General features: G+C 40.3%; 5 protein-coding genes across 5 annotated transcripts; 3 read left to right on the top strand and 2 right to left on the bottom strand.

Moving 5' to 3' along the window:
• The first annotated feature begins 1,071 nt into the window (after positions 1-1,071).
• Positions 1,072-2,925, top strand: LOC117213469. Its single transcript, XM_033458819.1, has 4 exons — positions 1,072-1,536; positions 1,642-2,004; positions 2,140-2,443; positions 2,544-2,925. The coding sequence occupies exons 1-4, from the start codon at positions 1,402-1,404 to the stop codon at positions 2,801-2,803; spliced, it is 1,062 nt and encodes a 353-aa protein (XP_033314710.1). The 5' UTR covers positions 1,072-1,401; the 3' UTR covers positions 2,804-2,925.
• Positions 2,926-2,952: 27 nt separating this feature from the next.
• Positions 2,953-5,710, top strand: LOC117213472 (calponin homology domain-containing protein DDB_G0272472-like). Its single transcript, XM_033458822.1, has 4 exons — positions 2,953-3,019; positions 3,080-4,259; positions 4,399-5,027; positions 5,116-5,710. Exons 2-4 carry the CDS (start codon positions 3,622-3,624, stop codon positions 5,271-5,273), a joined length of 1,425 nt encoding a protein of 474 aa, XP_033314713.1. The 5' UTR covers positions 2,953-3,019; positions 3,080-3,621; the 3' UTR covers positions 5,274-5,710.
• Positions 5,711-5,821: 111 nt separating this feature from the next.
• Positions 5,822-24,466, bottom strand: LOC117213467. The gene is made up of 21 exons (XM_033458815.1): positions 24,449-24,466; positions 20,279-20,431; positions 19,997-20,206; positions 18,439-18,640; positions 16,094-16,254; positions 15,833-15,961; positions 15,590-15,769; positions 15,180-15,422; positions 14,062-14,739; positions 12,626-12,838; positions 11,535-11,698; positions 11,304-11,451; positions 11,038-11,152; positions 7,749-7,808; positions 7,534-7,661; positions 7,312-7,452; positions 7,022-7,226; positions 6,800-6,948; positions 6,470-6,685; positions 6,281-6,382; positions 5,822-6,205 (listed from the first exon to the last, which is right to left on the bottom strand). Exons 1-21 carry the CDS (start codon positions 24,449-24,451, stop codon positions 6,122-6,124), a joined length of 3,684 nt encoding a protein of 1,227 aa, XP_033314706.1. The 5' UTR covers positions 24,452-24,466; the 3' UTR covers positions 5,822-6,121.
• Positions 8,821-10,488, bottom strand: LOC117213470 (arginine kinase; the record flags this gene model as incomplete). Its single annotated transcript, XM_033458820.1, has 1 exon — positions 8,821-10,488. A coding segment is annotated over one exon (1,398 nt), but the record flags the coding sequence as incomplete, so codon positions are not given.
• Positions 24,467-25,032: 566 nt separating the features above from the next.
• Positions 25,033-26,317, top strand: LOC117213471. Its single transcript, XM_033458821.1, has 4 exons — positions 25,033-25,571; positions 25,664-25,800; positions 25,944-26,069; positions 26,147-26,317. The coding sequence occupies exons 1-4, from the start codon at positions 25,508-25,510 to the stop codon at positions 26,291-26,293; spliced, it is 474 nt and encodes a 157-aa protein (XP_033314712.1). The 5' UTR covers positions 25,033-25,507; the 3' UTR covers positions 26,294-26,317.
• The last annotated feature ends 10 nt before the right edge of the window (positions 26,318-26,327 follow it).

Here is a 26,327-nt window from a genome sequence, read left to right as displayed (position 1 = left end):
AAATTAATTATAATAAATATTCTACTAAGTTGCTATGCTTTACGGAAATTTCAAGATCCTTCTCTCTTCCAGCTTTATCCCCTACTGCTGTCATATGAGGTTTATTCACATTGTCTTACTTCATTTAAATCTCAAAGAATAAATAAACGTTGGCACTATACACAGGGGATTAAGAGTTAATATTAAACTCAACGACCATATTTTTAATATGCTTTATTCTTTAGAGTCTTGGTAACACGTTTCGTTTTATACAAGAATGTCACTAGCTATTAGTATTTCTCATACGATCGATATGGTTTGGTTTATTTATCGGTCGAATATGTACACTTTAGGTTATACATGTTGATGTAAAAGTGAGATGACAAACGAATGACATCGCATGTATAGTAAATGAATAAAATTATGTATTGTTTCATTCAACAAAGGAACAGATTTGTGAGAAAAATAATTAAGTTTTATGAAAGAAATGGAAGAAGAAAGAAAGATTGTGGAGAACAAACCCGCTGTACTTTACGGATAGATTAACCGTAGATAGATGAATTTAAATCATATATAAATGAAACAAATTCTTTAACAAATTATTGATATCAAAATATTTCAATGTCGCAGAGACTTGTGTAGGTAGTGCTTAAGACCTGTGACGAATTTGTATACCATATTTCAGGTAACATAGTCATTTAAATATCTAGAAAATGAGTCTAACATACTAACGCAAAGTAATAATTTAATGAAAATGTGATATATGTGGTTCAACTGTGATATAACAATTTAGAAGCTCGAAAAATTATGTAATAATTTCCTTGCAAAAGGAATTTCTAGATTCTAGATTATTATATAGTATCATTATCCTAACATAGATTTCATCAATCTTGTCCAATAACATATATTGTATATAAAACAGGTTTAATAAATGAAAATCATATCTGAGTTAAAGTAAAATTATATTCTGCAAAAAGTTAGCGGAATCTTGTCTTATTTAAATTAAATTTTTTAAGATATTGAAGCGACGAGCTCAATATTTGTTAAGATATTGAAACAGTTACGCGGTTGCGTCAAAGTGTAGAGAACGTTGCGTCGCCATTACGCAGAGCTGCCATTAAATCGAAAAGTTCCTAAAAATGCGGCGTCTGCTAGATCGCTAAGAGTGTTTTGTTAACAGAAAAAACGTAATTTAATCTAATCTGCTAGAAGATTTGAACTACTGTTTCCACGAAATGGGCGTGTTAAGCTTACCCTTTGATGTTTATGCGATAGCAACCTGCTCCGGTTAAAATGATATCCATTTTATAAATATCGGTCATGTCATTGACGGTGCATAACCTGTATGTGATGTTTCTAACGTAAAGTATGTACCTAATTGTCGTCTAAAAATTGAAAATACATTTGATTAAATGATGAGAGATGCGTACCAAGGGCCTGCTATTGTTGCTTATCTGCATAGCAGGAAGCAGCATTATCTTCATTGCTTTCAGCAATCAACGACCTTCCATTCAAACTCTAGTTACAGAAACACACAAGCAATTACGAAACTTCCAAGTAAATATTACTGTAATATTCTCTGTTGACTGATTGTTATTATAGAGTATTAATAATATAATGATTATATACTGTTAATTTTTCCATATTTTGTAATCTTCCCAGGAAAATTTGAAAGACGTTGAAGAAAAGCGCTTGGTGACAGATTCCAAGTATCTTGCGATGCTTGGGCTCGATGGGCAAACAAGCACAACACCTTTTAGTCTTAAATCTCAAAATGTGACTGTTGTCTCTCTTATTAGGCCTGGAAACGAACAACATATTTACGGCTTTGTGAGAAATATCAGTCACTTTTTGCCAAATAACAGTATTGTCGTATATAGCGTCGGATTGAACGACGATTCTCTGCAAAGTATTAGGACGGCTTGCAACTCTACGAAATGTAATGTGATTCATTTTGATATAAGTCTATTTCCGGCCCATGTCGAAGATGATAGGCTACATGTTTATAGACCTCTAGTTATTCAGGTAACTAGATATTTGTAAATAAATATATATATATATATATATGTATATATGTGTGTGTGTGTGTGTATAAAATATGTATATAAAGTAAGGCGAAGCAAAGAATTTTGCTACTTGGTTTTTTTTCGTATGTTGCAGACAGCTTTAAACACATTAGGAAATATACTGTATATGGATTCTAATATGCGTTTGAATTCTTCAGACATTTCAAAGTATCTTTCACCAAAATCTGGGATTTTAAGTTGGCCTACAAGGCATGCGATTAGCTCTTTAACACACCCAAAGATGTACGAATATTTTCACGTTTCTGCAGAAAGTTTCTTCTTTCTTCCTTTGATAAGAGCATCGCACTTAGTAATTAGAAATGTTAAAGAAATTAGAGAGAAAGTAATGTTGCCATGGGTTCAGTGTGCGCTGACAAGAGATTGTATTTGTCCTATCGGTATATATGCTAAGAACAATATTTTTTCTACGTATTGAAATGTTGCGTTAAGACACGGCGGTGATTGTAGTACGTAAGTAATTGGAATTTATCATTGTAGGAGCTCAATCAGCAGGTTGCCGATTTAATAAGAAACCACAGTATCGGTATTCCGGTTGTCACGCGTATGACGCCTCTGCGCTGAATATCGTACTCGGACTGCACTTTAATTTCGATGATACGTATTATGTGCATCAAGGGCGAGAAACGTACTTTAATAGGGTACAACCAGAGGAGATTACGGAAGAGTATGTTACGATCACACGACAGAATAACGCGACTGAGTCGAACTTGCGGAATATCATATCAATTGAACGCTAATTTCCCTGATATCACGATTCATGTTAAAACATGAATCAAGCGATAGATCGATTAAGCACAAGTTAATAATAAGGATACATAGATAAGTTAAAGGATAAATAAAGAACTTTAGCGAACAAACAGTACTGTATATGTCTGTAGCGTAGTTAGTTACCTTAAAAAAAATAATTTAGTCTGTGCACTTTGTTTGTAATTATCTGTGAATTATTTTTGAAAGTAAGTGAACATTGTTTCTCTAATATTTGTTTGAAATATTCATACCGTTGTCTTAATCAGGAGGGAACGAAATGAAATATGTATAGGATATGGTTAAGATCGACCGTGCATATCGTAATATATCGCGAAGCGATATCGAATGTGATCTGTTTTTCTTGTTGGTCGATCAGCAGAATAGCCTACATCAGCAATCAGGTGAGTTATCGAATGCGAACGTAAAGTGGGATCGCGTGTCGATTAACGGAGGGTGTTCCGGATCGAAGGTGGCGCGCACCTCCATAAAGTTGGAAATCGGACCGCGGTATCACGCGCGAACGTACTCGTGTACAAATTTCTCGGTAAATTTCAAGTTGAAGTCGGTAGTGCCGGTAATACGTCGCTAACAGGGATTCGTTGTTGTTTGTATAAACGAAAAGTGCAACATCGCGTGAAAGATGGACGAATATGCGTACACGAGTTGTATCGGGACAGCGAAGGATTAGTGGAAAGACACGACCGGAAGCCAACGATATGTGACGAGTGATTAAATTTCGATATACTCTTGTCTGTTATATAATAATCTTGATCGAGTATTGCCTGACCAGAATTAAGGACGCTTGACGATGTTGGACAACGACGTTGACAGTTGGTATGATTGTAAGAGAGATGATATTAACGAGATGCATAGCGTAAACGACGCTGAGGCCAGAAACGGTGTATGTCTGATCAGTTCTAGTCGTTGGAAAAATGTTGCGTCCGATGATAGTCGGAGAAGAACTGGAACCTCTCGAAGCAATGGAACGATTCGCTGTGGTACGATTCCTATAAGTTCTAGATCCGGTACGGAAGTTCGATTCATTAATCCGGCAATTTACGCGGAGACATTGAACGGCGAGGATGTAGAACACGAGGTGGAAATTGAAGCGAAGGTCGGTTCTAGAGACGATGAACGTTTCGCGAGAAATTGCGGCGATTCCGCCGGAATCAGCGATATGATGTCCACACTGTCCATCAACAATGACCTGGCTGCTTCGTTTATGGATCACGCTGGTGACCAAGGTTCAGCCGAAGAAACGTATCGTTGTTATTCGTTAAATTCACCGACAACATGCGCATCCTTACGATCCGGTATTGTTCGTTGCAAATCCGTCACCTCGTGTAAGCATTCGAATCGAATCGAGAGACGTTGTAAAATTGCCGATAGAGCGGACAATAGCTACGATCTTTGTTCTACTAGGGATATCGAGTGGAAAATGCAGAGGTATCTCGTGTAGTGTCGTAAACGTAGTTATCTTGTAGGAAATGTTGTATTACCTACAGATATAAATCTCTATTGTATATTTAATCGCGGTAGAAAAATGATTAAGTCGAAGACCGACGGAATACGATTTCTCATCAAGTAGGTATACGTTTAATGGACAGCGAGTCGTGCAGGTCTCTACCTCATCGATATCCGATGTGAGAATAACGGGGAACGGGCGGAATGAATCGGATGTTGGCAAGAAGATCACTTACGGCGAGTGGATGCGAAAGAAGCAAGAAATGGCGCGACGGAAAAAGGGAGAGAAAGACGAGGCTGAACGGCAGAGGCAAATGGAGGAGGATAGGCTAGCTCGTGAAAAGGAAGAAAGAGAATGCCGCGATAGGGAGAATTTCGTCAAGTGGTCCGAGATGAAAAAGAAGGAAGAGGAGAAGAAGAAAGCTGTAGTAGAGAAGGAATTGGAGTTTCAGAAGCAATTGAAAGATTTGGAGGATAAAGCGGCTGTAGCGAAGACTTTGTATCTTCGTCAATGGGCTCGTAAAAAGAAAGAAGAAGAGAGAGGTAAAGAAAGCATCGGGGTTTTCCTTCGTCTCGTTGATGATTTGTGCATTTACGATGTTTGTGTAGCATGCCAGAAGAAAGAGGAAATGAAGCGGAAAAAGCACGAGGAAGAAAGGAAAAAGAGATTAGAGGAGAGCACGAAAGCCTACGAAAACTGGCGAAAGATGGCGAAGAACAAACCGAAGCCTGCCACGCAAGGGCTTCTGCGTCAGTTGCTTCATTTTGTCTTATATACGTATAGAAATGCTTTGAAATGGTAGAAATGTAATAATACGACATTTTCACCTATTGTCAGCTCATCAAAAAGCCAAGCCAGCGTACGTGAATCCTACGCCGTGGCAGCGAATCGTCGACGATAGCGAGGACGTGGAGCAGGATGCGTCGAATGTCGGCAGAAAAACGCAAGGTCAGCCGAGGATGAGCAGTAAGAGAAGCGCTGTGTCTCGTCAGTGATTAAATGGTCGATCGATTGGAACTCGTTGGAACTCGGCGAAGCTACGTGGTTTTCAGTTTGAAGTTTGAAGAACGATCGCATAGTTTCATTATTACGACTCGAAGCGAGATAGAATTAGAAAGAAGCGACGGACGGAACCGAATATCATTGAATATGAATTGAATGTGAGCAGCGCTTTTGGATCGCAGACTGTCGCGCGTGCGTGTGTGTATGTGTGTGTGTGTGGTAGAGACAGCAGTTGTTTTAGAAAAGACATATCGTACGATTAGAACGTAGAGGTATAGAACGATTAGACGTATAGTAGATAACTTCATTTCCTAGCAGATATTTTTCCCTTTTTTACAACCTTCGACGTTCGTCCGCCTATGATCAATGGATATTAACGTATATCTGAAGTTAATGGCGAACAGCGTTTATCGGTCAATATTTAGATGGGTTAAGTCGATGTAATTGAAAGTTCGTAGTAGATAGTAAGGAAGAGAAAGAGAAAGAAGAAGGAGAAGTTGCGCGAAGGTAATTGAAAGAAACGTATAGGGAGAGAACTGAATACTCTTGTTATTTGTATTATTAATACTAAATAATAGCGTACTGTATATTACATGACGTAGATTTGTTACATAATCGTAACTTTTACACGGGGTCAGGTGAGTGCTTTCTACTTGTTCGTTACGCCAGGCGTATTTCGAGAAAAAGAATTTCAGAGACCAGTGAAAAACGACAAATCGAATACATACAGAAGAGGACGTCGATGTATGTATGGCAGATGTCGTGCATTTTAGCCAAGTATTTAAAGGTGTAAGCGAACAATTAGACGGTACGCAGGATCGGTCAGCATCGCGCGATCGATCTACTTGACGAAACTTTCCTCTTCTTCTCGAAGTCTCTCTATATCGGATTTGTTCATGAAATAGTAGGAGGGTTGCCGTGATTTCTGGAAATTCAAGGCAACAATCATTTCCATCGAATCGTCGATCGTTCGTTAGAACGAAGGATAGAGATTTCTTACTAAATCTTTGACTATGCGTTTTGCACCCGCTTTTATAAGAACGTTGCTTAGTTGTTCGACAGATGGTAAACCCATTGCATAATGTAAGGCAGTTCTCTCCAACTAAAAATAGGGCGTTAAACGTATAAACGTATTTTTACTTTAAGAATAAAATTAATCCTGTGCTTCTGTTTCGAAATGAACTCTTACATTGTCACCTATACGTAGAGTTTCTGGATACATTTTAGCAATGTAGCGAACCGTTTCTTCGTTTTCGCGAAGCACTGCGACGTGGAGAGCGCATCTGCCCATCGAATTCTTTCCCATTGCCAATAACTTTCCTCCTCCGTTGTTCTTACCTAACAGTTCTTTTACCCTCGCTACGTTGCCCGTTCTGATTTCGCGGTGCACCTGTTCACGTTGTGTCTGTAAAAGCGTCTCCTTAGTGTGTGTGTGTGTGTGTGTGTATTCTCGATCGTTACACCCTTGGAAAAACCGCTATATATAATAGGATTAATAAGATTATTCGTTTTGTTTTACCACGTAATTTGGAATGGATTGTAAAAATTGTACGGTTGCCTCTCTTCTTCGTTGTGCAGCGATCTCTACGATGTTTATTCCTTCGTCTTCCACGTCTAAAATATGGTCGTACCCTTCTAACAGTAGTTCCACTAATTTTTCAGTTTCACCTGAACAAACGTTACAACGAGCTTGATAAAAGTGCTGTTCGAAATTTGTCCGCAATTGCAAGCAATGTATTACCTCTTGCTGTCAAATAAGCTACGTATCGATCGATCTCGTCCATATTTTCTCGAATATTTGCCAATTCAGCCACGTCTCTGGCTGTTCTATACAATTCGTCTCTGAAACCAACGTTAACTTGGCTCTCTTGAAGCAAATGGAACAAGCCATCCTTTGGGTAAGATCGAATCGCAGCGAAGTGAATAACGCTTTGACCGTGTTCATCCTGAAGGAACAGGATTTTCCATAAAAATCGTTTTGTTAGTTTGAATCGCTTCTGAAATTCTATAGTTTAATAACGATCGACGCACTCTGTTTGGATTGCTAAAGGCTGACTCTGGCACGTCGGAATCTGGACTTTGTGGATAACCGGCATCCTCGTCTCCATTTTCATTTTCGATATTCTCTATGTTTTCTTCGGCACGATCAGGGATGATCAATACGTTCGGCTCCTAACATATCGTACAGCTATCTATACTTGGTGTATGAAAATTATTCGTACGCGCATCTATGTATCTAGAGTTATTATTTACCTGTTGTTGCGCGCTGTTTTTCCTCTTATTGGCAAAGTTATATAAATACGTAGCCAGATATGTAACTGGATCGTTTGGACGGGTATTGGCAACTTCTGTCAAACCTCTGATCAATGGATCGCCGAGTGCTATAAAGATATGAACTTGGAGATTACGTTATATTTCGATTGGATCATGGAAATGTTCGTGTGTTCGTTCGTTTAACGTCGACTTACACGATGCCAAGTAGCGACCCTCTTCTTCTCGAAATATCGCTATATCAACCGGCTTGTCGTCTGAAAAGCGAATAACACTTTTATTTTCATCAACTAGAAGATACAAAAGGCAAAAACATATTGCACCTATTTCTCCGCTTTATAAAGCGTAATAAATTATTATTCGATCATTATTATGGGATCTCTGGCTTTTCTTTTACATCGATTTAATTAATTTACATCGATCGAGGCGCAATACGTTCCTAATGCTTTGCTCGTTTTTTCTTATTTATCTTATCCATCTTGTTTGAAAATACGAAAGAAGCAGATTCTTCGCAAAAGATAGGTGCATTGTGAACATTGAGTGCACAGCTGTTGGTTGCACTTTGGAAAACGCGTTGCGCACAAACAAATCTAGCACGATACAACGATCTCGGTATGCGGAAGCAGGTTTACACACGAGTAAGAGAATTTTACGATAGGAGTTACATCGATAGAAGCGATAGAAGCTATAGAAGCGATAGAAACTATAGAAGCGATAGAAGCTATAGAAGCGATAGATGCGATAGATGCGATAGATGCGATAGATGCGATAGATGCGATAGAAGCGATAGAGGATTTTCGTTTACGTATAATCGTTCGCGTACAGTAGCCGCTCGTAAAAACGTACGGTTCGTCGGTTCAAGTTGGAAAGACACGTGCTACGCCATTTCTGTTTCGTGTGAACATCGAACAGCTCGTGCATGACACATAAATCATCTTGCGATATTATTCAATTTATATAGAATCTCTGTGTAGCCGATTTTAGCCCGTTTTTAGGTACGTATACACACTTTACGTGTAGGTAGACAAGCATGGTGTCGTGCGACAACATGTCAAAGCGTCTTAACAATTGCCCATGTACCATATACCAATGGTTCATTTTACTAACCTAACGAACAAAATCCAGCGTCCCTGCGAGCAGCTAATCTTTCATTTTCGTTTAATTAATTCGGTGCACGAGAAATAGAATAACGTTCGCACACGTCTTTCCAACGTCCCAACCCGTCTCTTTCCTTTTCTCTCCTCTCCTCTCACTTTCGACTTTCGACTTTCCACTTTCCACTTTCCACTTTCCACTTTCGACTTTAGTTTGCTTATGGACGGTCAATCGACGCATCGGCTCGATATACGCAATTATCACACAAGCATTCCACGTATAAGCGTATTATTCGGTTATCAAGAAAAAAGAAAAAGGAAAAAAGAAAAAGGAAAAAAGAAAAATGAAAAAGAAAGAAAAAAAGTATAGGAGCGTTGAATAACATGGACGAGGAAAGACAGAGTCTTTCGTTGATCGTTTTAGCGTCCCCTCTCCACGACGATTTTAATTCTGGAAACGTTTAGCACTGTTCCGTTTGCGGAAAATTCCCGCGATCAAAGTTGCGATCTTCAACGAATTGTTTATCGATAGTTCCTTCTCCAACGCCAGGATATTCAGAACAGCTCTGGAGAAATCTTGAAGGGTCTGCAGCTCGGTGATACTCAACGATTGCTGGTTACCGATTCGAACCATATCCCGTTTCGCTGTTTCTTGTATGCTTAATCCACGAACTACACACAGATGCTTCAAATGATCAAATTCCTTCGACAATTCCGGGAACCTGATTATCGCGTTAAACCTAAGAGTATTGCCAATGGCGTACGGTCGTGCGCCGAGGAAGCCCAGCTTCTTGTCTCTCTTGAATTTCATTCTTTCGTCGAGCATCGTCATCACCTTCGCCAGCCTTACGTAGCCACGACCGATCGAACCCGGTCTGTTCTCGCTGGTGCGACAAATAACCCTCAGGTGATCCTGAACGTTCACCCAAGCAGCTAGGTCACCGGCAGAGGCGACGTAAACTCCTCGGCCGTAAGGCCAGTGCTTGCCATGAAGACGTTTGTCATCGTGAACTTCGAGATCCGTAATAGGCAATAGCAAACCGGCTGCTGCCAGTTGGGCCCTGATCGGACTCGGTTGATCCAGAATTTCGCTGAGGGTAAAGTAAGTTCCGGCCTCGTCCTCGCTGCTACCCTCCGCCACCATTGCCGAGATCTCTTGGCTCATCAATTCACTGGTGATCTCTCGTTCCACCTCTTCCAGCTGGTTCACCGTAAGCGTCAAGGGAAGCGTGTAACTTTCCAGATTTCTGCAACACTCTATTACAGCAGCTTGAACGTATTTGGCCGGAGGATCGAGGTCGTACGCCTCGATCGCCGACACTGTCACTTCGTCCAACGTGTCGGCATTCTCTTCGCTGTCGTCGTTCTCGTTGTAAAAGAACCTCGGCGGAGGGTGGTCGGGAAGATCACCGCTGGCAGTCACGCAATGTATGTCCCTGATCAGAGGGTCGAAAAAGTCTGCGAACACGATGTAACTTTCGTAGTCCGGCGCTACCACCGACACAGACTCGTGCTCGTCCACGTTGCTGACCACCGAATAAGCGCTGCCCGCCTTGCTGTTGCAAGCCGAGTTACCGTATTTTTTTAAAGCGGGCCAGATCACATCAAAGAGATTGTGGTCCATGCGTGTCACACGGTGCTTGATACGATCGAATACGGGCCGTTTCAGGCAACGGCCGATCAGTGTGCCGGAGTTCCCGGCAGATTTTGGCGTCGTACCGTGTCTTACGCCGATCAGAAGACGGAAACATCTCTCCAAGGTAGCCAGGGTCTCTGGTTCGGTTATGTCTCGACGCGCGGAATACGTGTCGCCTCCGGGAACTGTTTTCCTCGAACGCGCACATCAGCGCGAGGACGTCCGACGGTGGAAGAAGTGGAAGAAGCGAAAACGTGAACAACCGATTAACGTGCGACCGAACAAACGTGAACAATAGATTAATCAATTATCATCAGTCAAGAATAATTATTTACGTTGTCTTGGTTGTTGAACGTGTCAGCAAATTCTACCACCTTATAATCGATTTTAATCGATTCTTTCGACTAAACAATTTTCTAATTAATTTTTCCAACATCTTTGTGGCTAAATTAATCGACCGTTCTCTGGTTACGGGGCAAATACCTTTCGATTACTGTATAAGAAAGATTATGTAAATTGCGACGACGATCTTGATAGACGATGGGAAAACTAACGCGTGCGAAAAAACAACGTGACGATGACGATCGATAACTACAAGTTGGTCCATGTTCGGCTAAAACTATTTTAGATGGTATTAGATGGTATTTCTATGTTTCCAGAGAAAAAACGCAAATCGCTGTAAACGATCGTAGCACGGAGTACAGTTTGTTAGTGAACGATGCTGGTGCTGGTAAGTGCGTTGTTTGAATAAAATACCTTTGTCCACCAACATCTCGTCGGCGAGCTTCTCGTTAACTCCGAAATCGCGGAGAAGCGATTTATGGGAAAATTCCGATTGGTTCTGTTTGTAATAGTCCGCCTTTTGACCCAGCTGCACCAATCATAAAATTAGCAATACATACATCGATTTTTAATCGGTTTTTAAATCAATTTATCCAACTGCATACTCGTGTCCAATATCGATCTGGCTTCCTTTACTTAAACCTATGAAACACGCTGGCTTATCGATACAATGTACTCACATTGTCTTGAACTAAAGGATTGGCACCCAAATGAAGTAGAAGATTGTAGTAATGGCCGTTGTCCGCTATGGTGGCTGCATAGTGCAAAGGAGTTCGGCCATCGAGATCGATCGCATGCGCGGTTTCTGGAAACCTGCCTGCCAGATATCTAAAGGAAAGGCGAAAAATGTTCGTTTCGCTTGCGTGCTTTCGATTTCGTTAATTGTCCATTAAATTTCCATATTAATTTACCTGATAACGGTGGTGTTTCCAAATACAACGGCAACGTGAAGAGGCGTTGCGCCGTGCGGCGATGATCCGTCTCTCGCAACGGCAAATTTGCGCCGATCTAAGGCGCTCTGCAGATCTCTCAGGTTTCCTTCTTGCGCTGCCATGTGTACAGCATGAATTTTCCCCTGAAACGAACGATCGTTAAAAATCGGTAATCTCTTTCGAGAGCTACGAATTAGTCGTTGAAAACACGACTGGTTACCTAATTGATCTGGATAAGTCAACGACTATTCGATACGAGTAACTATAACGGCACGCAAGGTGCACAGCGGTTGGCGCAACATTCGCAAAACATTGAGCACTGTGTTAAAATAATAATAAAAAAAAGGAGCCGTAAAATTTTCAACGTGTTAGGTAATACGGTATACGCTTTCACATATACGTATGTATAATACTAGAAGAATAAGGATAGATTGGTGGTAAAGAGAAGGTGGAAGGAAGACGCAAAAGAATCCGAAACGTTTAATATCGATCGTACGTTCTGCAAGCATCGAGTATCATCTACTACGTAGATTTCCACGTTATTTCCACATTACCACATAGATAGAGTATCATAGGTATACGAAAGGTATCTATATATGAAAGGTGTGAATGAATCGATCGAATGAAGCGCGGATCGATGCAACTCGATCGTCTTAGGTGAAACAACGAATGGACAAAGATTGGTCAGTAACGAAAGATAGTTAATAGCCCGAGAAACGACTGCGTTCTTCCTTTATGCTTGTGTATCTTTTTAACATTTTGGCTTATCGCTATATTTTTTCAATGTTCCGCCAACATCTGTTTTATTTTCAAATTGCTTTTGCGCTTTCAGCGTCACTTGTGCCACCGTAATAACTATCGTTCGGCCGCGTGGCCGTGAAAAACTCTAAATTAAACAGACTCGCTACGACGCGTGGACGACGCGTTACCGATTAACCAGTCGACACAGGCAAACCAATCAAGACCAATTTGTCGTCATTTACGTTTTCCACGAAACTGTTTTCGCAAACCTCTGTTTGCGTTGAGAGACGCGACACGAGGGAAAAGACGAGTGCTTTTGTACGCAATACCATGTAAGAAGGGACACGATCGATGAATGCCTGCAGCTCAGGATTGCCCGAATGTCGGCCGACCAGTCTTCTGCCTTCGCCACTTAACACTAACGCGGCCAATTGCTCCATGTTGCCGGTCTCCAGCAGCTTCTCGATTTCCGGGTCCGCCGTCATGCTGCCCTCGTTTACTTCTGCTTGCGGAAGCTCCTCGTGTTCGCCGACGATTACCTGCTAATCATTTCCAGGTGCAAAACCATGCGCACCAACGACTCGTGCCGATCGATACGCGACAATATTAATCGTAGCTCGCAATCTAGATGCGGCAAATCGATCGTTCTCCATTACGAGCAAAGCTCGTACGCTGTTTGCGCGAAACACGATCGACTATCGAATAAGTCGTTTCTTTGTCTATTCACAGGTGTGTTTAGTGTTGGCTGATTTTGGTAATTGGATGGTAGAGTAGGACGAATGGAAGAGTATCTGTTCTGGCTGGCTTTTTCACCGATTAACTGCCAACGAGGTAGCCGATTTAGAGGGTAGCTTTAGGGATTGACGATTAGATATGGACACGATTAGCCGAGAATTACATTTTAAGGATAATTTTCGACGAATTGAATGTTTAATATTTAGATATTCGTATATTACGCGTTAACGCGTATATTTGTTGTTTCAGATTCGTGAGAAATGGCGAAGTAAATATATAAGTAATAAAAGTAAAAAAGAAAAGAAAAGAAAAGAAAAGAGAAGAAAAGAAAAGAAAAGAAAAGAAATCAAGAGGATTTTCATACTGAGAACTTGTATTTGTTATTATTTGTTGTTTCTATAAAATGATGACTCGATTCTTCCATATTTGCCATGTCGTCATACTTTAATAGGATTTCGAGAAACGCAACGATGAAACATCAAAATTATTGAAAAGAACGTGGCATGCAATGCGGTAGTTGCCGTATCTTTAGCATCTCGACTAAAATTAATGAAAAACAAAATATACATTTCCATGCGTTTGTCTGGGTCTGTAGTGCGCAAAAGTCATAACAGAAGTTCCTTGCTTAGTTATTTATTTATTGGCATATATTTGTGCGTGACAAAGAGAAAATATACTCTTATAATATCGATCATTCTTTACTTTCGATATACATGATAGCCTAATTACATCCTGTCACTTGCAACAGCAACCGTAAATCGCTCGTTATACCTGTAAGCTACCTAACTATACACGAAAGAATAATCGAAACCTATCATAGGATCTACCAACGTCTTCTGCCTTTCGACCCTATATTTATATTTCTCTATTTCTACCGATACTAAGATCACGTTATAACATTACTACTTATTTTATACTTTTTTATGTCTCTCGCTCAACGATACAAGTCTTATCATAAACCATAAGTTTATACTTTTGTGCTAGGCAATTCCTGAAAATTCGATTCGTTTAAGAGTTAGGATGACTGTACCTGGTCTTCGTCGTTCCCTGGATCATCAACACCAGAGTCGCCTGTACTCGGCTCGTTTCTTTCTTCTTCCTCCGCTTTGTTTCCCTTCTGCTGCTCGGTGGCCTCTTCCATTTTCGGGGCTCCCTCCGTGTCTGCAGGCTCTCCTTCCTCTTTCTCCTCTTCTTCCTCTTCCCCTTCCTCTTTCTCTTCTTCTTCTTCTTTCCTCTCTTCCTCACCTTCTATTCCCTTTGGCTTCGGCTCTTCCGCAGCTTCGTTCTCCGCATTGGAATTTTCCTCGGTTTCCGGGGCCGCTGCACCTGTTACCACGTCATCGTCCGAGGACCTCTCTTCAGTGTCTTCGGGAGTGTTTGCTCCCTCGTGTTCTTCCTTATTTTCCGTGGTTTCTGCTTCTTTGGATTCTTCTGCATGTTCCACGTTCTCACGTTCTGCCTCCCCTTCCTCTGTATCTTCCGTATTTTCCGTATTTTCCGCATTTCCCGTATTTTCCGTATTTTCCGCATTTTCCGTATCTCCCGTATTTTCCGCATTTTCCGTATCTCCCGTATTTTCAGTAGGTTCCGCGCTTTCTCTATTGGCCGCATCTTCTGCATCTTCTGCATCTTCTGCACCTTCATGATTTTCTGTGTCTTCTGCGTTTCCCTGTTGCTCCTTCTCGTGATCCTCCTCGACATTTTTTATCTGTTTCATAAAATGATTAATTTATCTGATTCTTCGAATCTCGAAATAAAAACTCTAGAAGATTATTTTTCGATTTTTGTCGCTAATAAAAGGAATCGTGTTACGGAGAATCGTAGAATTTCGGTTCTTAAATTAAAATTCTAAAATGTTTTAGAATTTTACAATTTATTATAATCAGACTGCAGACATTTACGCAAATACGTAAAATTTCGTAAAATGTCGTAAAATTTCGTAAAATTTCGTAAATACGATTAAACAAATGGAAGATCAAGCAAATGGAACTTGGGCGGAAGCTTGTTTCGCCCATTGGATAGCTATATCGCAACAAGTGCCATACTTTCCATATATATTTTGCCACATATGCATAAAAATGAAATTTCCCGTAAATGCATAAAAATTCGCAGTCCAGTTATAATAAAAATATCGTCGTGAGCGATTACTTGTTCCATAGATCTACTCAAGTTTTTCGTTGTCGACTCCGCGCTACCAAATGCGCTATCGATATTCGCACTGCTGGCTTTTTTCATTCCTTTGGATATAGCTTGTTCCGCTTCTAGAATCCTCCAGTCCCAGTGTTTGGGATACGAAGATCCGGCAACTCGAGGTGCTTCCGGTATCACAGTTAACAGCGATTGGTCGATATCCGATGGCCGATTTTTGTAAAACGCCGGCGCCTTTTGTTTCTGATTAACAAATTTCAAGATTTAAATTTAACTTTCTTTTATCTCGGGCGAATAGCGAAAGAAATATCATTTTCGCTAATTTCTCTAATCTCCGAGTTTCATTTTCTACACCATCCGGAACAATCGTTTATTTATCGATTATTCGAAAGTTGATTCCAGGCACTCACGTGATCTAATTTGCTCTCATCGGCTCCATATTCCGTTATCAAATTATATAACGTTCCATCGTCTTTTGCTGCAGCCGCATAATGTAACGGCGTCTTGCCATCGTTATCCTGCGCCTCCACAACCAAAGGCCATTTTTCAAGAATTTCCCTCGCGATTTCCGTGTGACCCAAACCAGCAGCCTGTCGATTGCCAAACTTTGCGATAAAGAAAGAAGAAAAAGAGTAGAATTAGAAAGTGTATACCTTGTGCAAGGCGTTCAAGCCGTTGCCGTCTTTGGCGCAAAGAACGATGGGCGACGAGGCCTCGACCGTGCCCCTCAGCCCCTCTAAATCGTTATTCACCGTAGCTGCGTGAATATCTTTCGTTGTACTCTGTAAAACGATTTTTTACCATTACATTAAACTTACATTACATCGCATTGCATATTACGTATTGCATCTTATTATACGATCTTATTAACGATCTTATTATACGTGTTAAAGAATTTGAACGTTAATACGAACCATTATGAATGGTACGGCTTCTAAGAATCTTTTCACTCGCAGATTGTTGCTCGTCTCCATGCGTAATTTGTTGCCATGGCCTTCCCACAGGACCTGTTGTAGTTTCCCTATATCTCGATTGTGGATCCATATTCTTATATTGGAAGGTTTGAAGTCCAGAACTAGAGAAAACAAAAATTCTCTGTCAGCTACAGAAATTGTTGGACAAGTTCAATGGAAAAATGGCGTAACTGTATCGTATCGTCTTATTTTTTTAAATTCCGCTTAATTTTATCGACGACTGTGGTTCGGTATGTCTCGGCAAGTTTGAAATATTCGTTGAAGCAATCGTACGTATTAAATACTATAGGAGCGTGTGCCTGTATACATGGCAAGAAGCTAACGAACAACGTACAGGATAAAAATTATAATGACGCGACCTTTTCTCTCCAAGATACAACTGCTTCATTAAGGATTTACTACAAGCGACAAGATTTCTAACTATACATCGCGTGTCGAGGATATGTGATAAATGTTTTAGATGCTCGGGGGAATCCTCTTACCGGCAGATATCGATTTTCTGTCAACAATGTTCGCTACTTTTTCCCTGTAAAAACTGTAGCGAGTTAACAGCAGGTCTTTACGGTTTTTAATAAATATCATTTAGACGAGTCCCTACAACCTTCCAATTAAACACGCATTGTTACGACACACGTTCGGTATTATCGATGAATCATCGATTTTTACATAACTTTAACAAGACAGTGACGCAGAGGGAATTAAACGGGATATCTTGCGCGTGCTTTCGACGAAGAATTACGTCGTACATTCGATAATCGTGTTTGTCTGTCTCTTGTGCCGTAAACACTTGATCAGTTGACGCAATAAATTGATAATCGTGATCTTTGTTGGGTGAAGTCGGCGATTCTTCTTGTAAGCCAGAATATACGTGTATAATAAGGCGAAATATATACAAATAATAAAATATCGATCGATTTGCAAGTTTGAAGTAAACGACTAAACATATGCACGTATATAAAACTGTCGAATGGAAAATGTGAGATACAGGTGTATTTGGATTTCGTTAAAATTATAATAATATATCCGTCGAATGTCTCCTCCTTTCGAGAATAGCGTTTCACTTTGACGTAGATCGCATGTTCCAGCGGATTGATCAATTTTTGAAAAGCCAACCGAGTGCACGGACCCTGTCACTCACTCGCACGTTCGCATCTACCTATATACATACGTTTCACGTATCCTTTGCTTTCTTGCTAAATAGATCGATCGATGTTGACAGAGATGCCATTGTACGTATTGCATGCTAACACTAACGATAAGTTGTAGCGTGAAATGAGTAAATAGTAGGCAAATACAACGATTCCAATTATATTTAGTCTGATGGCCGGTATTATTAGAGTATCGGTTGATTTTGAAAATCCAGTGTTTCATTACATTCGACTACTCGAATCACAGTAACATTCGTTACTCGAATCTGCGATACTTTGAAGCAAGTTCCAGCCGTTTATAAATTTATTCCAATAAAATTGCGCCCATTCGCCTTCGACTTTGTTCAATTAGGTATTATTCGCATTTTCTTCGAACAGTTTAGTGCGCGGCTTCGTACATACACGGCTAGTGGAAGAACGTTATACGAGTTTTTTCAGGAAACAGACTCGTTTGCCGATTCTCAAAAGAAATGTGTCATTTTCGTCTTACTATAGCTAGAATTTTGATCCTACTCGTAAACATTGGTCGGAATATACTATGGCCGACTTGTTCTTTCCATTACCGAATAATCTCGTCGTGCGATCGAGAAGGCCTACAACAAGCTATCTTTACATCGTTATAACGTCAATAGGATTTCCGCCAGTAGTAGTTTTCGAGGATTCTTAAATAATTCGTTGGTCAATCGACCAGAGCGTGTCGTCATCCTATCGATCGAAGCGGTTTTCCTTGCCGTACAGACTTGAGTTCTATCGATTCTTCCGGGTCATTATCGAGAAGATTCCATAGACTATAGCGTATAAGCGTATAAGCGAATGTGTAACTGTGCCAAAGTGCACGATGCATCCCCACGTCTATTCTTCCAGTTGTTCTTAATCATAATGTTAATTATAACGAGCCATTAATCGTACGTTTGACAAAATTGAGTTGTTCCAATTAATATAAAAGTTCGCGACTACTTTTATCTGTTCAGGACCTGAGAAATTTCCGTCTGATATATTTTGCCAATTAAACGATTGCAGGCTTCTGCACGTACCGATAGAAACACGATTGAAACCCGAGGAATCCGAGATACGTCGTCCAATCATCGCGTAAGATGTAAAATCTAAAACAACTATGGGTGATTGAAAATGACTCACGTTCCTTGCCAGAGTTGGTCTTGCGACGAGACATGTTCTCCGCTTCCGGTAGCTCGACCTCCGAACTATGTTCCAAATAGTACGAAGCGGGATTACCCTTTTTGTCGATAATGCTCGCGTCACAGTCGTTTTCTATGAGAACATCCCAAATTGCCTCGGGATCTTTGCAAGCAGCACAGTAATGCAACGCGGTTCTTCCTTCCTAAGAGTAAGAAGTACGACGTTTTAATCGTAGTCTGAATTATTTACAAAGTGCAAAAATCATCGACGCATTTAAATTGAAAATACGATTGATTATCGCGAAAACGTCGATCGGACCTATTGAACGGTTCTCATAAACATTCGCCGTTCTCGGAATAACTCGAGCAAGCAATAGGTTTCGGGAATAAAAAGCGCGATGGCCGTTACAGGATGAATATTTCCAGGCGCTTAAACAGCGAATACACGTGTAAACGGCGAATATAAAGATGGAATGGAGATTAAGGGCAGGAAAAGTTTGAGAAGCTGACATTTGCCATGTTGTAGGCGCTGCGTGCGCCTGGACGCCGAGTCCATGATGACTGCGGGGAAGAACAGGTGGTTTACGCTTTGTTATTAGCCGCGTCACGCGATGCGGAAAAGACGGGAGTCGCGTCGTTAGGAAAAACGACTTTTCCATTATTATTCGCCGGTTGGGTATCTCGGAACAAGCATAAGCACGACTGACTAAATTTTTCGCTTTACGATTAGTCACCGATAACAGAGTGGAATAGTTATGAATATTTCTAAGAATTTTCAACTCGTTGATTGCTACGGTGGTCATCGGTGACCCGAGTTTACTACATTTATATATACATTCCTACTAAATTTTTTAAAATTATTAAAATAACGCAAGCTTTGCTTCGCGGATCGCAATACCCAGTTTACGTGTTAAAAAGCTGTAATTCTCAGTAGGTTATTCGAATTTGATTTCGAGAACCTGAGCGAAACTTCAGCCTCGAAAATTCTATTCCTTATGCGGACGGTTGCACGATGCGCTAGGTTTGGACATCGACAACCTAGTTCGATCCAACTTTAGACCAAAGTTTTACGTGGATTTCAGATTGTCACTTAGGAGCCAATCTTACTTTATCTTTACACGATTCTTCTTTCGTCTTTTATCGAGAACAAAAACGAAGCGAAACAAACTACTACTACGTTATATCATCTTTGATTTATTCGTTACTATTCATCTGTGTATACTTTTTGTACACACGTATATTCGTAAGCAGCACCTATTTCACCTTCGCGTCAAAATTAGTTTTTCTCCTGATCTAACCTGATCTAGATGGGTTGAGAGAAGATAAAAGGTACTTTCAAGTAAGTTTAAGTGGCAGACTATTACGAGTTGGATTGCGACCACAGATGTTCTGTACGAGATAGAGATGCGGTAAATTCACTTTAAATCGACGGAAAACGAGAGAACAAATATAAAAAGAACGATACTTGAAAACTTCATACAAGGTAATTCTAAAGAAAAAAAAAGAGATAACAAAGAAGAAGATAGTCGAGAATAAAAAGATCGTATGATAAAGATTACTTTATCTTTCTGCTGAACAGCGATGGGAAAATTGTGCGCAAGCCACTCGACGATATCTTGATGATCGTGGTAGACTGCCTTGTGAAGCAAAGGAGTGCCAGCTGGATCTTTCGCAATCGCCAGCTTTTTTTTAGGTTCTTCCGATACGAGCTTTTGCGTTTCCGCCAGAGAACCGCGCGAAACCGCGTCGTGCACGAAAGAGATTTTTGTCTGAAAGATACAGATATTTATCATTTATTCTTCGTGTAAAGCTCGTTACGAATAAATACTATAATAGCTTACCAAATAATTTGGGAGTCCTTTTAGGAAGACTCTGGTTCTCAGGTCTGGAGAATATTCACCCAACAGACGTGCCCCGCGTCCTTCTAGAACGACATGTTCCAGTTTCTCAAGCTCTCCTCGCAGTAGCCAAGATTTCAACGTTGTCGAGTTCATCTACACCACGATAATTAAACACGATCGATTATGATTCTAACGATTCCAGCCAAAATTCGATTTCACGAAAGTTGCCATACTATTCGAAGTTACGGAGAAAAGCGTTGGAAAAAATATTTTTCGCGGAAAGTTGTAAGTTAATTCGCGGCGATACGCTGCCACGAATAAATCCTTGAAACACTCGCTATTGATTCTCCATCAAGCTTATCCAATCGAAACGGTCTGCATCCTGCACTGTCCAAGCTGTGTATCGAATCGCAGATTATTCGAATAAAATAAATTTGTTTCACGACGTTGCTTGCAACTTTAAAATAAACGAAGCAGTAAATTCCAAACTCTTCTCCGAATTATCTTATTAGCAAAAGTAACACAAATAAATAACGGGCACCGTAAATTGCCAAGTCGAAGAATTTGAAGATTGTACTCTGTAACTTTGAGTATGACAGCCGTGATACCTAGGACGTGAAATCTGAAAAGAGAATCAACTTGGAGGAAAGATGAAAGACGAAATAAGAAGATAATGGATAAAAATAAAAATAGAAAAGAGGACGAAAAGTATGCGCGACCGTGTTTCACTATAATTAATAAAATTAGTTGAGAAGAGCTTTTATCGAGACATCGCAATTTAGTTTTTCCTGGTAGAATATCCAGCGGTGAATCCCCTGGTTCGTTGGTCGCGTGTGAAGCCAAACGTAATATAGGAAAAATATAGTCAAACGCAAATACAGAGTGTGAAATAATTTTGACGTTATCGCTGTGAATTGCGTGTTTTCAATTCCATTTGCTTTGCGAAGAAGATATTCGCACGAGAAGAAAAAAATGTACGAATTCTCTTATTCTCTGCTATTTAGTTGTACGACTGGTTTGTTTCAACCTACTCCTAGTAGGTATCCTATCTTAATTTGAAATACACAGAAGCCAATTTGCGAAGACACAGCCAAGCCAATAAGACACAGAGTCGATAAAAAAAGCGAAGATAAGATGCACGGCAAATTCAATTGCAATTTTTTATATTATTGGTGTATGTACAAGTATTGCTTGGTCATCTGATTACTCCTGTAGGAAACTGGCTGATAATTATACGTAAATTGTATGCGATGATGAGGTAATTTATTAATTTGCGGCCGGAAAATGTATTCTAGCGATCTAAAGATCACAATGAAACTTATATACGTGGCATATACCTATACCTATATCTATAGCTATGCCTATGCCAACGTTACTTACATCAAACCTTCTAAACGCGTTAATCGTGCTTTCTAACGCAAAAGATCGTTTATTTAAAGAAAAATAAAGGAGACAAGAAGAAATATAAATACATGGCATTAAATAAATAAATACACGGTGCATAGATTGCAATAAAAACGCAAACGTAAGTGAAGAAGCATGTGTATCGTGCATATATAAGCGATTTTATATAACGTTCTCGCCGATCGTTCATCGTTCATCGTTTAATCGTCCTCGATGAATTACCTGATTGACTTGGCGTCACGAGATTCTCGTCATATCCAAGTCATAGTTCGCGGCACGAACCAATGGAAATGAACGGCGGGAGATGAGATGGAGAAGAGAACGTGTGCGATACGAGGAAGAGTCTCGCGGCGAATGAAGTCGATGCAGGGCGTCGCGACGCGCGCCACCTATGAACACGTTACCATAGGATTGGCCGGGTCATCGAGACCGGACGTTCCAAGTATACGGAAAAGAAGAACCAGGAAATGAAACACAATGGCGAATATAACAGCGTTTTGTAAGATTGTAGCGCTTTTTCGTATAGTGCTCGGATATAACCACGTATACAGATAGGATTTCGATTTTAGAGAAACGAAGAAAAAACGCGTATTTTCGCACGTTTAATTTCTTAATGAAAAATTCATACCAATCTTTTGGAAGTCGCTGCACAATCTAAGCATAAAAGTGGAACGCAGTTATTTCCTTCGGCGAATTAAGTGGAATTTTCACAGTATACGCGCAACAAGATAATCGTTAAATTATTCAAGCCTAGGGGAATTACTTGATTTATTATTAGAGGCGCAACTTGGGAAACTTTAGACGGAGTTGCTTCGAGTTTTTAGGCATTGTAGAAGAGAGATTTTTGTCGCTCGAAATGTAAGAAAGTAATTTTGGAAAATTTTTTCTCTTTTTTTTTTTGTCATACTTGACCTTATTTTACCTATCGATGTTAGATATTCTCTGGCACATTTCTCTTTTCTCGTAGATTAGCAAATAATCAAGTATGACGTAGCTGATGATTAATGAGATACGGTACGAGAGATACGAATCACAGTAGCAAGGAAAGCATTAGGGAACCTTGAGCGCCCGTCACCGTCGCGCCGACTAAAAAAGTTGCTCAAGGTCAACATGAAATCGTTCGGTGATTCCCTTCGAAACGAACCTCTTCGAGTCATCAAAGACTCGGAAATTAGAAGATACTGTTAATCGTCAAATCGCGCAACGTGGAATTCACCAGCGAAAGTATCTTGTCGTTGGAGGGAACGTAAGAAATTCATACGGGCCAATACGGAGGAGCAAAAAGACTTTTCGTGGAAATGACGTTTTCACGGCACGAACGCAAGTGACAGATATTACGTATCGTAGTTAATTCTTCGTTTTTGTGGTAATTGGTTCTTAATTCTACCGGTCTACCCGTTCCAATCGCGGGCATCAACCGTCACCGATGTTATTGTTCTTTCCGGCCTTCTTGCGACAACGGCTCGTTCTTGACCGAATCGGTAACAAGCCGAATTGGTAACAAGCAACAGCAGCGTTCATACCGTTCCGTAGCTTCGGCCAAAACGTACGATTCCGCCAGAATTTTAACCGACGATCCATTGATTTTATCATTTTCGATTCAAAGTTTCCTCTCCTCTTACGTCGCATAGCGGAAATGCTCGCTGTACCGTAATTATAGACTTGAAAAGAGTTTGTATTCCTTCTCTTTTCTATACTTTTCGGCCGATTCTTGTTTCCATATTAACGATATTCTCTTTCGTATTTGCTTTCAGTTTCGATAAATTGGAACGCGAAATTCGAAGAGAGGTATTGCCAGGTAATCCAGTTGTTTCATATACAACAACCTTCTTTGCATTTCCTTCGTAAATATTTATCGTACAGGTTTATCGAATCGTTTCGGTAAGAAAAATCCTTTGAACGACACAAGTGCTTCTTATTCATCGCTGACGTTCAATCGTGGAACGGACTCGAACTCAACGATTATCGACTTTTACGTTTTACGTTTTACGTTCAAGATAGTTTGACCGTTGATCGTTTCGTTCATTCGCTAGTCGTTTACCTCGTTTACTTATTTAGTTTGCGCCTCGACCACCGGGATCGATACTCTGGAGCAACGACACATCGATCACGTAAGCATGTCGCGTGAATCTTGCGTCGGTCGTATGTATAATATTATCGTCGCATCGAGGAGACACGCGGTCGTTAAGTAGTGCAATCGTCATTCGCGTCAATTGTTTAATATCGAGGTTCTAAAGTACGGAAACGAAAACGAAAGCAAAATGCGTACAACCATCGAAGAGGATAACTATATATCGAGTCAATCTGGCAAGTTCAAACTATCTTTATAAGCTATGTTTCTAAGCGTTTTAAGCGTTTTAAGCGACAACCACGGAGAAAAGCACGACACGCTTATTATTATTATATATTTTAATTATTATTATTTAATATGTTAATTGTCCACAGATATGAGTTTTCCAAAACTTTTAAAGTTTGAAACTTTGACGTTAAAATGAAAACGTCTATTCCACACGTTCGACCTATTTTCACACGTAGAACGACTTGCTGCTAATCATTTATTCTGTCTGGGTCGGAATCGGTCGTGTTCGAGCATAAGCTCGTTAATCGATAATCAAAAACTGGATTTTCTCGAAAACGAAGCGTCATGCGGAAAAAATGCTACTTGGACGTTTCCAATTTGTACAACGATGATTAATCGAGGGTGATTTAAGAACAAAATAAAATTGTGGAACAGGTGTGTGCAAATATTTCAATACGATAACAAACCATCTTTATGTGTTGCAAGTCACGCCATTTTCGTGAAAGAACTTTGCGATCTGTGGTTTTTTTTAGCGATTGTTTCCCATTTACATTTCGCTGCTGTAATAATCCGTACTCGTAATAAAATAGATTTTCACGATAAGGCACATACGAATACTAAGGTGTCTGTTGGTCGACTGGAAGCGCGCAGTGTCTTCCACGTGTCCCAGTCAGGCATGCTTTTCATTATTCAAGAACAGTATAGCACTTATACACGTATATGTATACGCAGTATGTCGTGTCATGTGAAGAAAGAAAGTAACGAAATTTTCTGGTCAGTGCGACCGACCGATCAAGCCCGAATTATTCGTTTAAAGGAGAAATAATTTAAACAAAGATGGGAAAATCGGATTTGGAAATTTGTTTGGCATATGCGAATTCGACTAATTAGGAACTGACTGCGAGTAAACGGTTAGCAGTAGATTATTTCACATATGCGCTCACGCGAGAAAAAATGAAAAACGTAGAACACAATTTTTCCTCAAACCTCAAGTTTAAGCCTCGAGTTTCGAAAAAGAAGAGAAAGGAAAAAAAAAGACAAAAGAATGGAATTTAAACGCGTTACGATAAGAGAAACGGCGAGATTTGAAAATCTGTCGTGTCTCGATTAAAATAAAATTTCTCTCTTTATGTTCGGTATCCGTGCTTTATTGCTGACTCGGGACAGTCATTGAATCTTTTGTTATACGAACGAGCCTGGAATTCGATATCGAATGACCAATGTAGCGCAGGCAAACGAGTGGCTTAGTTAGACGTTGGACATTGTTTGCCTGCGATTGTAAACCTTCTTAAACGTAAAGTTATATAATCCTAATAATTGGTTAATATTATTTACAGCTGAACGCATTATAGTGGAAACGTCGATCGACCTTTCTGCCTTTGATTCGTGGACAATTCATGGACAAATACCAGCGCGATTGGCACAGCTGCTGACACAATGTATTTTGCGAATCGCAGGGACAAAGTTAGTCGGTATATCGACGTGTTGCGCGATCGATCGTGTCGCGTAAAATCATTACTGACACGATGGACAAACCGGCGTTGATACTTTTCTTTTTTCTCTTCTTCGCTTCAGCCGCCTCTGCCAGCGGTAATTATAAAGCAATAAATGTTTATATCTACATTTTTATTCGCGCTTTATATATTTTTCTTCTCAAATAGTTAATTTTGCACTGAAAATAGATACGCGTACAACGGAGCTCAGTTGCAGCGGTCGTGCTTATTACAACGTGACTCTGACCGCTTATTATCCCGTTTTTGATAGTGACAACGAGTTTGACTATTTGGATGCTAGAACGAGGAAACTGAGGAATCTACAGGTTTGTTCTCGATCAGAGCGTCGTCCTTATTTTTCTAACCAGTACGATATTTGTTCTTTCGTTCTTCGTTATATCGTTATCGCGTACTGGTAACTATCCCGTGATCAAAGGAAACAGTGATATCGTTACTCGTTTCGTTATAGGATTATCTGGATGGTCGTGCAGAATTTGTGACAGTCTCCATGGACCTGGATTCCGGGATACCATATGGCACAAAATTGTGCATTCCCGAATTAAACGAAAAATTCTTACGGCCAATTCGGCTTCAGGTATAGTAGATTTAAAGACTCGGCAGCCTGTTCTCGTTACGACACGATCGCGTCTCGTTACGACACATATCTTTCAGGCTAGAGACAAAAGCCGCTACAACGACGTTAGCAGGAATTCGCCCGATTTCTCTCACGTGGACATTTGCGTTAGAACGGAGCAAGATACTTACGATAATTCAGTGAATGGTATCGTAACGCTTTACGTGCAATTGGTAGAAAAATGATTTCATGAAAATTGCGAGGAATCGACGAGACGCA

This window comes from Bombus bifarius, unplaced genomic scaffold (assembly GCF_011952205.1).
Source record: "Bombus bifarius isolate JDL3187 unplaced genomic scaffold, Bbif_JDL3187 scf7180000009111, whole genome shotgun sequence".
NCBI lineage: Eukaryota > Metazoa > Arthropoda > Insecta > Hymenoptera > Apidae > Bombus > Bombus bifarius.
Note: the sequence above shows the minus strand (reverse complement) of the source record. Positions and strands in the feature narration are given on the sequence as shown.

Excerpts from the sequence above, each read along its gene's own strand:
- LOC117213469 (XM_033458819.1), top strand. The coding sequence starts at position 1,402 with ATGCGTACCAAGGGCCTGCTATTGTTGCTTATCTGCATAGCAGGAAGC. Across the intron at positions 1,537-1,641 it reads AGCAATTACGAAACTTCCAA|GAAAATTTGAAAGACGTTGA; the intron begins GTAAATATTACT and ends TAATCTTCCCAG. Across the intron at positions 2,005-2,139 it reads ATAGACCTCTAGTTATTCAG|ACAGCTTTAAACACATTAGG; the intron begins GTAACTAGATAT and ends CGTATGTTGCAG.
- LOC117213472 (XM_033458822.1), top strand. The coding sequence starts at position 3,622 with ATGTTGGACAACGACGTTGACAGTTGGTATGATTGTAAGAGAGATGAT. Across the intron at positions 4,260-4,398 it reads ATCGAGTGGAAAATGCAGAG|TAGGTATACGTTTAATGGAC; the intron begins GTATCTCGTGTA and ends TTTCTCATCAAG. Across the intron at positions 5,028-5,115 it reads TGCCACGCAAGGGCTTCTGC|CTCATCAAAAAGCCAAGCCA; the intron begins GTCAGTTGCTTC and ends ACCTATTGTCAG.
- LOC117213467 (XM_033458815.1), bottom strand. Across the intron at positions 16,255-18,438 it reads GACCAACTCTGGCAAGGAAC|TTCTGGACTTCAAACCTTCC; the intron begins GTGAGTCATTTT and ends TGTTTTCTCTAG. Across the intron at positions 11,699-12,625 it reads ATCGTGTCCCTTCTTACATG|GGGAAAATTCATGCTGTACA; the intron begins GTATTGCGTACA and ends CGTTCGTTTCAG.
- LOC117213471 (XM_033458821.1), top strand. The coding sequence starts at position 25,508 with ATGGACAAACCGGCGTTGATACTTTTCTTTTTTCTCTTCTTCGCTTCA. Across the intron at positions 25,801-25,943 it reads GGAAACTGAGGAATCTACAG|GATTATCTGGATGGTCGTGC; the intron begins GTTTGTTCTCGA and ends GTTTCGTTATAG. Across the intron at positions 26,070-26,146 it reads TACGGCCAATTCGGCTTCAG|GCTAGAGACAAAAGCCGCTA; the intron begins GTATAGTAGATT and ends CATATCTTTCAG.